Here is a 10,637-nt window from a genome sequence, read left to right as displayed (position 1 = left end):
TAAGTCAAAAATGCTTCCTTTATTACATAAAGCCAATACTGCTACTTCTAAGTTCAACTGTTTGTGCATCTCTATATCGTTCAAAGTGTTATGCCCGTGATATTAACAATGACCGCTTCCAAGTGTCAGTGAACAGTGGCTCCCTGTGAGTGTCATCATGGTACCTCTCCCCATTGCACACAAGTCAACAAACTGCTCTAGAAAGTTAAGTTCTCCCAGGCCCAGAGTAAACATATACTCAATATTCTTCCATACTTTATTATACCATAAGAAGCAAACTTCTGAAGGAGATACAATTAAAGATACCACAGGTGTCCTAGCTTGTCAATATTCTGTTTTATCATTTTCATTAACAAAGCAGATTAAAATGTAGCCCTAATTTGCATTATAATTAGTTGTTACAAGACACTGCACATTCTCCTGAAGACACAATGATTTCCAAGATGACAGGTCACTCTTCCAATCAGTGAACGGCGAGCTCACTGGCAGGTGCAGGGCTACTTCCTGTATTCCAATGATGTGCTTGAAATAGCGCTTTGCAAGATCAGCGTGGATTATGTGGACACAATTTTGAGGCAATCTCCATTACACATTTGGTAGAAGTAGAAGACTGCCTAACTTAATCTTACTATTAGTGTATTAGTGTTGTTATATTTATGAAGACATATTATATTCCATTATTCTGCTTAGCTCAAGGAAGAATAAAGAATTTGGACCAAAATTATAACCAGATTATGAGCAATTTCCTAAGCAAAAGAAACAAAGTAAATGCTGAGGTTAATAAAGATGTAATAATTCTCTTCACATGGCCTTTAATGTTTTGTGAACTGTGTAATTTAAAATCCTGAGCTTAACAAAAATCTTTATAAATCAACTCATCAAAACAGGCATTTGGCCAATAAGAATTTAATTTCACATCAATAAAACTTTAGACTTCAGATTTATTTAGGGCTGTTTGCATATGTTTATAGAATATTTAGTTTACTCTAAAAGATGACAAGACAGCTCCCCCTCAGTGAGACCCTGGCCTAAATATATTTGCTTTATTTATATAGCAAGAGGATAACATTAAACATGGAAGCTTTCAATTTGTGGCACTGAATAATCTACACAGGGCATCCTTCAAAGGCTACAATTAAGGATCCACCTAACTTTTCAGCAATACAAGCCCGATTGAGATCTTCTGGTCCATTTGCTTGACATTCATGTTTTATGCCTAGAGAAGAAAAACAACACTTCTATTTAGAATTATGGCAGCAGTTTACCTCTTTCTCTTAAGATAACCAAACTTTTAAAAGACCAGTTCTAATCTGGATAAACTGGGGTATATACAAACATGGAATACTACACAGTAACGAGAATAAATAATTGTAACTACATGCATCAAGATAGATGGGCCTCACAAACAGCATTCACTGAAAGAATCCAGATTTAAAATGCATATATTCTATTATATATATAGGTATAGCATACAAAATCAGCCCGCGCTAACTTAACGCTGTTAGAAGCCAGGGTGCTGGCTACTTTGAGGAGGAAGGGGCAGGCAGAAGTGCTATGAATTGAAGGGAACAGCACCAGGGAGGCTTCTGGGGTGCTGGTCATTAGATTAAGAAATAACCATTATGTTCACTCTGAAAAATTCAACACATTCTACAATAATTTGTGACATACACTTTTCTAAAGATATGTTGTACTTTGCTAAAAAGCTAAAAGGCAGGTCTAGTAAGAAAATTTTCTTGGTTTTTAAAACATAAAAATACAAATGATTTTTGATTGCACAGTTGATTTTGTCAACTGTATTGAAAAGTAAACAGCTGGCTCTTCAATGGTATTACACACACATTTATGAAATCGATCACAATGAAAACTATGTGAAATATGTTACTGATTGCTTTCTTAGAACAATTACACTACCACAATGCAAAAACGAGCTCAATTATGGATTACATATAGTAGCTTCTCTGTAAATGGCCACTGTCTTTTAAATAAGCTGCATGGTTATTCCCATCATTTAAAGACCATTATTTCTCAAGCTGCTGAAAGCACAGCAGGTCAGCTTTTGAACTACTCAGGACTGATCTGAGAAAGCCAGTAGATGCTTTCATTAGAAAAAAGGCAGCATGGTCACTATCTTTTTTTTTTTTTTTGAGACAGAGTTTTGCTCTTGTTGCCCTGGCTGGAGTGCAATGGTGCGATCTCAGCTCACTGCAACCTCTGCCTCTTGGGTTCAAGCATTCTTCCTGCTTCAGCCTCCCAAGTAGCTGGGATTACAGGCATGTGCCACCACGCCCGGCTAATTTTTTTTTTGTATTTTTAGTAGAGACAGGGTTTCACCATGTTGGTCAGGCTGGTCTCGAACTCCTGACCTCAGGTGATCCACCTGTCTTGGCCTCCCAAAGTGCTGGGATTACAGGCATGAGCCACCACACCCGGCCGGCCACTATCTTTTAGTATCACCAAATCAAGTGTGCAAAGCAATTCCCTTTACTGAAAGGCAATGCAGAATAAAGATAATAAGGAATCCACTGTGAACCTTTTGGTTGGGCTGGGAAAGTGTTGAAGCTAAAGGATTTAAAAGTGTCAGTTAGCAACCCAGTGACACACTTCTGGGGGGTGCCAAACATCAAACCAAATGCACGAAGAACCTGACCCGGCAATAAACTATGCAGCAGCAAGGCTCGGGAAAGGAAGCAAGAATTTTTTTTTCCAAACTAAGTAAAACAGGCTAGGGCAAACCTGTTCTACCATGAAAATATAAAAACCAGTGACAGTAAAACAAACAAAACAAAATCAACATCAGGCCAAGCCCTTGTGACCTTGGCTCACTCAGCTGTTTGGAAATAGCCATGGCAGGAAGGTGGCAGGGCAAACTCTTAAACTAAAACTCACACATGAGACCAAGTCTCCCCTTCTACAGCTGAGAGAATCAAGGCCCATGGAGGTTAAGCAGTTCTGGCCAAGGCTACACAGCAGTTAGACAGGCTTCGCCCTCAGTGCAGGCCTTTGGGCACTTGCCCCATGCACGTTCTTTCCATCATACCAACATTTTCTCCTGGCTGAAGTCTGGCCAGGCCATCTCATCAGGATCCCAATCACCCAGTGGCAAGTCAAATACAACTGACCAGCTCAGGAGTGGGTGCACTTTCCTTGGGACACAGATGAATTAATTACCTAAAATCATGCCATTCAACAGTAAAGCTGGAGAAAAGAGCATCCTTTCTCATTTAGGTACATTTCCTTTTTGCAACTTTATTATAACAACTACATTCAAAGGCAAGAGCAAATTTACTATTATGTCCAATGTTAAACAATCAGTCTCCACCTCCTACATGAGAAAACTGGTAGCACCTCAAACTAGTTTAAAACCAGCCTGAATAAACGATATATATAGACAATGTCAAGGGTATAGTTATTAAACACAGGCTGGGCAGACCCAGAGCAACCAGCACAAAGCAGAAGATACATGGAAAGCCAAATTCAGTCTTCTGCTTTTCTCAAAACAAGTAACACTTCTCCCTTGTGCCCGAAGCTCTGCAAAAAAAATAAGGTGCTTCTCAGAAAAGGTGCTGCCCCATTCTGAGTGTTCACCATACCTCTACATATTCAGAGGTCATCTAGAACGTACCTTGAAATTTCTTTTTAATTGCATCCTTGGAGCTTGCATAGATCATTTTACTTTTCAGAGGTGCTAGTTCTGGTGCCCTAGATAGAAAGATACCAAAAATGAAAAAAGTGGTTTAGAGAAAGTATAACTTGCAACTTGTTAAACATTTGCTTGTGTAAACATTTGCTGAGAATCCTCAGACTTTCCTGAGATATTTTCTCTTAACTGCACATTTTTTCTACCTCCCCAGCAGCTCAGAGAGGAAATGCTACAGATAGGCATATGTAGAATCACTCAGGTTGACCAGGGTGGGAAAAAAGAAGAGAACCACTGGTGGCAAAAGACAATCACCAATTAAAAATCAGATTACAGTGGCCATAATGAAAGAACCAACACCGAGTACTTCACTGTATAACCCAATTCTTTTTCTTCAGAGTATTTTTCATTATTATTAATAAAGGATTGGATTCGGGCTAATATTTACACAAGGTTTTTGACGGTTTTTCTAGTTGGAAAAAAGTTTTAAAATACATAAAAGTACAGAGAATAATCCGTAAGTACGTGTGACCCAGAATTAAATGCTAATATTTTGGCACCTTTGCTTCAGATTGTTTTCTAAAAAAGAATAAATCAAAAACTTTAAAAAAAGGAAAAAAAAGAATAAATTACAAATAAAAGTCCTTTTCTTAGACTTCCCCAGTCCCTTCATCTATTCCAATAGCAGGTTTTGATCCCACAGGTACTTGTTTTCTTAGTCTAACATAACAATACATGTTTAATTACAGATCTGGGCGTCCACGTTTCAATAATTCTCTGGAAAAAAATATTAAATCCACTTGTATAATCTCATGATTCTAAAGATTTCTAAATGGCAACTCACCAATAATTATGTCTTAACTGTCAATATTATTACTATCTTTTTATATTTATAACATTGGAGCGCGTTCTCCATCTTGAAGGGAAGCGTGTTAGAAGCACAGCATATGCGTCACAGCACCTTCAGCAGCAACACTGAAGAATAAGGATGATTAGTAACGGACAGAAACCCTCCCACTCAGACTGCTTGCACGGAGGTCCTTCTTTCCTCTGTACGCCAACCCATAGGCCCACCTCCATGCCACACTGCTAAAATATCACAGAGAAGATGCAGTACAGTAAGTCCACATTTAACATTGTCAATCAGTTCTTGGAGCCTGTGACTTAAAACAAAATGACATATACCAAAACCAGTATTTTTTTTTCTCAATGTTATAACAAAACTACATTGAAAGAAATGACGTTATTTGAGGACCTGGTGTATGTTGTTTTGCTTAAAGTTGTAGTTTCCAAGAGCCTACTGGAGGTCATTAAGATATTACTGTATAGCTAAATACTTCTGAGCATTTAATAATTCCATTTAGCTGCCGTATTTCCAGGACATTCAACAGCCATGAGCACTGGCATGTGGACCTCACCTAGTGTACCCCTTACCCTAGTGAGCAGAGATTCCATTCTTGGGAAAAAGGGCAGTCTGTCTCTCAGAGGCTTATTCCTCCCAATCCTAAGGTCCAGTGAAGGAGGCAGAGCCATCACAACCTCAGGACTGGCAGATGTTTGAGCTACAGGGTGGGTACTTTTTATTTTTTATTTTTTTGAGGCGGAGTCTCGCTCTGTCACCCAGGCCGGCGTGCAGTGGCGCGATCTCGGCTCACTGCAACCTCTGCCTCCCAGATTCAAGCGATTCTCCTGCCTCAGCCTCCCGAGTAGCTGGGACTGCAGGCGTGTGCCACTATGCCCAGTTAATTTTAGTAGAGATGGGGTTTCACCATGTTGGTTGGCCAGGATGGTCTCAATCTCTTGACCTCGTGATCTGCCCACCTCCACCTCCCAAAGTGCTGAGATTACAGGCATGAGTCACTGTGCCCAGCACAGTGGGTACTTTTCTTATGAAAATAGGTCAGAAACATAAAAAAGCATCAGCTGTTCTGATTTTATTCTAACCAAATTGTTAAACTACTTTAAGAGCTGCTCCCTGGGCCATGGGCGGAGCTTGTTATAGAAAATGCCTTTAATAAGGTTCTACCTTTTCTTAAGTAATAGTGTAACAGTGCAAAATAAACCACTGCACTAACACTAAATTTCCTTTCTTCTATTATTTTCCACATTAAAAAAAGTAAGGATGCATACTTTTCATAATTACAAAATACATAAAAAGCAGAAAAAATACCTGCAAATTAAGGAAATACCGACCAATTTAAAAGCCTAAACCATTAGCTGGCCTATCTGCCACTCAGCTGTGAATGCCAGAAGAGCAGGGACTTAACCTGTTTTATTCACAGCTGTTTTCCCAGGCCCTAGCACAATAGCTGGCGTGTAGTAGAAATAAAGTTCAGTAAATGCACCTTCATTCAAATCCTTGTTAATTTTCAGTCTTATGTACCAGCTTCAATGGACTCTAAGCTGCCTGAATACGTGCACCCTGACCTCATATTTGCATTCCTCACAGCAACTTGGTTTAATCAAGTGCAGTAAAAGCTTACTGAAATAGAAGTGAGGTGTGACCTCGAGTTATCTTCCTTTTTAAACCACAATCCTCTGCATCTCCTACTCCCATATCCCTTTTACACTCCAAGCTATTGATGGCACATAGCTAAAAGCTAAGTCCCTCCCTGCCTTGCCCTGACTCAGGCCAAAGTATCAAGAGAATCCTTGCCCCTCTAAAAAAAAAAAAAATCAGGTAGTGTTACCATTTCTCCCTCCCCTTGGAAACTAAAGAATTCTACTCCTGGCCATATCAAGGAATGCAGTATAATAGTATAATATTCAATAAATGAGGGATCCAGGTGTAACTTTTTTCTAAAGCTTCATCTCAAATACCGACTTGCCTGAAAAGACCAGAATAACTAAACAACATTTCAAGAAAAAGGCCACAAAAATAACTTTATAGCACTGTTTCACTATCTAGAGTAACACTGCCCAACAGAGTTTTCTGCAATGATGGAAATGTTCTGTATCTGTGCTACTCAATAAGGTGGCCACTAGTCAGATGTGGCTACTGAGCATTTGAAATGTGGTAATTCATTCAGCTAACAAACTGAATTTTTAATTTTAAATAATTTAAATAGCCACATGTGGCTAGTGACTACACTACTAAACAGTGCAATTGCAGAGCAAATTATAGCAGGGAGGGAATGGTACCAATTTCTTCAAAGGTAGCAGACCACAGAGGCACAAGGAAGGGGTGTAATTTAAAAGAGTAGAAGGCTGGTTCCTGGCATGGCTCGTTGGAAAAGTAGGGTTTTGGCTTATAAGTAAGAAAGTTAAAAGAAGTAGGAAATGTTAGCTTATAAAAGCAGTACATTCAGAGGATGCCTCCTGTCCTTTCCCCATTAAAAAAAAAAAATTACTGAGAGTCACATAACAAGTAGATAGAAAATAGTCAAAATTTAGTTTGGGTCCCATAAACATCAGCCCTGGTAACATTATGAAACCTGTAAATAAAAATTAAATGACAACAACTGCAAATAGTTTGAATAAAAATTACTTTGGTGCTGGAACTGGTTTTCCTTTCCCGAGTGCTAACAAAATGAGTTTTACAGAGGCTCAATATTTCTAACATGCTTACCACAAAAAAAACATCAACTCTTCTTTTCTGGATTCTTTTGTTTCAAAGCTTGCATCATACAAAGCATAGCGACAATCTTTTTCAGGAAGCATTCCCACAAAATGCTTGAAAGGATCAGTTATGGTTACACCAACATCTCCAACCAAGATCTCTTTGCCTTCTTCTACAATGATGCACTTTTTGTCTGCACTGAGACAAAAAATGACAGCCTTCTTTCTTTTCTTGATTTCTTCTGGTGTGGAGCATTTACGAACTTTCATGTCATAAAAAATGCGACATACTTCATCAGCTACTTGCACTCCTGAGGCCTATGATGAGAAAATACATGAGAAAAAGACTTACAATTTTTATTGTGCCAAACATAAAATAATAAATTATGCTTATAGATTGGCATATATTTAACATTTTAAAGGTATATCATCTAACTAAAAAACTAGAAATTTGAGATGTAATCACTACTAATTTTAGACATCAAACTTTTTAAAAGATCACAAATATATGCCATTCCTCACTACTGCACAGGGGTAAGGAAACGTTCAACTATAGCAGCCTCTCCTACCCTAGAACCTCAAAAGAAGTGTTTCCTAAGGTGCTGGGTTATTTTCTTCTTATACAGGTTGCTTAGAGCCTTGACCACAGGCAGATCATCTTCCCAGTATGTATATTCATGATACCTAAAATTCCTTTTGTAATACACAGTAGCTGGTCATAGCTGCTAGACTGGGAAATTTCCATCCCTACAGCATCTCTTTCTCTAATTAAAAAAAAAGATTTATTAAGAGGTCTTTGCTCTACTCACATTTCAAAATTATGTGATCAATATTCAGTATTAGTCACACTTGCCATTAAAATTTCACTTAAAAATTCCAAATTTTAAACTAAGATTAGAATAAATAAGAAAATGTCTACTGCTATAATAAAGAGGTAGCTTAATTAGGGATTATACTGACCAGAAAAATAACCTTTTGCTATGTTATACTTGCTATTCTGGGCTGAAGGACAGTTAAACAAAATCTTGATAGCACAAGATCTTAAACCAGTTTTTAATTTTTTCATCTTGAGGAATGTGCTATTTACATTAACTTTATTATATCCATAATTGTTAATGCCTCATTAACTACTTTGTTTTGCATGTTAGCTTTTCTAAAGCAAGAATTATAAAGCCCAACAAGAGATGCCCAGGAGGCTCTGCCAGTCATGGTTGAACAGCACTGGAGGATGATTAGACTAAGGGAAGAATGTAGACAATCAAATGTGTGACTGCAGGAGATGTGGCTGTAGACAAAGCCTGCCTCCCCATCAGTTATACAACAAATGCCTTTCCTAAGGAGTATATGCCCAATGTCTTTGACAACTACAGCACCCAGACATCTGTGGATGGCCAAATCATCAGCCTGAACCTGTGGGACACCACTGGCCAAGAGGAGGAATATGACCAACTGTGACTGTTCTCCTATCCCCAGACCAATATCTTTGTCATTTGTTTTTCCATTGGCAACTCATCCTCTTATGCCAATGTGAGGCATAAGTGGTACCCAGAGGTCTCCCATCATTGCCTCAATGTATCTGGTATGCTGGTAGGCACCAAAAGGGACCTGTGGAGTGACCATGAGACAGTGAAGAAGCTGAAGGAGCAGAGCCAAGTGCCAATGACTCCTCAGCAAGGCCCTTCCCTGGCTAAGCAGGTGGGAACTGTGAAGTATCTGGAAAGTTCAGCCATGATGCAGGATGGGGTGCATGAGAGATGGGGTCTCGTTATGTTGCCCAGGCTGGAGCCTAGTGGCTATTAACAGGAATGATCATAGCACACTACAGCCCTGAACTCCTAAAATTGGGCAGTCCTTCTGCCTTGGCCTCCCAGATAGCCAGGGCTGCAGGTGCATGACAAAGCGGCTGGTTACTTCATTCTTTTTACTGTTGAATAATGTTCCATTGTTTGGATATCCCACATTTTCCTTATCTATTCAGCAGTTGATAGACATTTGGGTTGTTTCCACTTTTTGACTATTAACACTGCTATAAACACTCGTGTACAAGGTTTTGTGTGGGCATGTTTTTAATTCTCTTGGGTAGAAAACTAGGAGTGGAATTGTTGGGTCATATGGTCAATTTATGTAAAACCATGCTTTGAGTCAAGAATGGTATCTTTAGGCTGGGTAGTGGCTATGCCTGTAGTCTCAGCACTTTAGAGGGAGAGGGCAGGAAGATCACTTGAGTTCAGGCGTTTGAGACCAGTGTGGGCAACATAGGGAGACCGTGCCTCTAAAATTTTTTTAATGAAAAGGGAAAAATGAATCATAAGCAATAGAATTTAAATACTAAACAATGGAAAAATATTAATGATACCCAAATGTCAAATCATTTAAGAAATAAAAATGCACATAAGATGAAGATAACCAACAGAATGAGAGAAAACATCCAAAAATCCTACAAGGAACTTGTCAGAATAAAGAACCCTTACAACTCAATTATAAAAAAAGGCAAATACTTCAATTAAAAAACAGTTTTAAAGGATTTAAATAGACAGTTCTCCAAAGATGTATAAATGGTTAATAAGGACGTGGAAAAAATGCTCAACATCAATAGTGATTAGGGAAAAGCAAATCAAAACCATAATGAGATACCTCTTCACTTCAAAACCATAATGAGTCACCCACTAGGAGGGCTAAAATAAAAAAGATGGACAATGACAAATGTTTGTGGGGCCATGGAGAACTTGGAACCCTGATATGCTACTGTAGAACTGTAAAAGGGTACAGCTGCTTTGGCAAACAGTTTGGCAGTTCCTCAAAAAGTTAAACATAAAGTTAACACCTGACCTAGGAATTCCACTCTTAGGTATATATACTCAAGACAAATGAAAATGTGTCCATACCAACACCTGTACACAAATGTTCATAGCAACATTATTCAAAATAGACCAAAAGTGAAAACAATCCTAAAGTCCATTTAGTGATGAATAGATTTTTAAGATGTAGTATATCCACACAATGGAATATTTCTTGGCCATTAAAAAAATGAGGTACTGATACATGCTACAACAAGGATGAACCTTGACAAACACTGTGCTAAGTGAAAGAAGCCAGACAGAAAAGGGCACCTATTGCATGATTCTATTTATACGCAATGTTCAAACTGGGTAAAATCAACAGACAGAAGGTAGATTAGTGGTTTCCAGAGGTTGAGAAAAAAGGGGAATGGGGAGTGACTGCTAATGAGTATGGGTTCCTTTCTGAAGTAATGAAAATGTTCTGGAAGTTGACAGGAGTGATGCATACACAACTGTGAATATACTGAAAAACCACTGAATTGAACTGTACTTGGTGGTATGTAAATTATACCTCAATAAAGTTATTACAACAAATACCATGTGGTCTCACTTAGAAATAGGAACTAAATAATGTGTACACCTGGACAGAGTGTGAAATA

General features: G+C 38.5%; 1 protein-coding gene across 4 annotated transcripts in view; it reads right to left on the bottom strand.

Annotated features, from left to right (window-relative positions):
• DSTN (destrin, actin depolymerizing factor) overlaps positions 1-10,637 on the bottom strand; it is a 39,306-nt gene continuing 28,669 nt past the window's right edge. For all 4 annotated transcript variants that reach the window (XM_063600786.1, XM_063600787.1, XM_063600785.1 and 1 more), the window contains 3 exons: positions 7,209-7,516; positions 3,626-3,702; positions 1-1,216 (listed from right to left, as the gene is read on the bottom strand). In XM_063600786.1, coding sequence (XP_063456856.1) covers positions 1,107-1,216; positions 3,626-3,702; positions 7,209-7,516 — 495 coding nt within the window. In that variant the 3' untranslated portion in view covers positions 1-1,106. The remainder of the gene's footprint in view (positions 1,217-3,625; positions 3,703-7,208; positions 7,517-10,637) is intronic.

Source organism: Pan paniscus, chromosome 21 (genome assembly GCF_029289425.2).
Source record: "Pan paniscus chromosome 21, NHGRI_mPanPan1-v2.0_pri, whole genome shotgun sequence".
NCBI lineage: Eukaryota > Metazoa > Chordata > Mammalia > Primates > Hominidae > Pan > Pan paniscus.
Note: the sequence above shows the minus strand (reverse complement) of the source record. Positions and strands in the feature narration are given on the sequence as shown.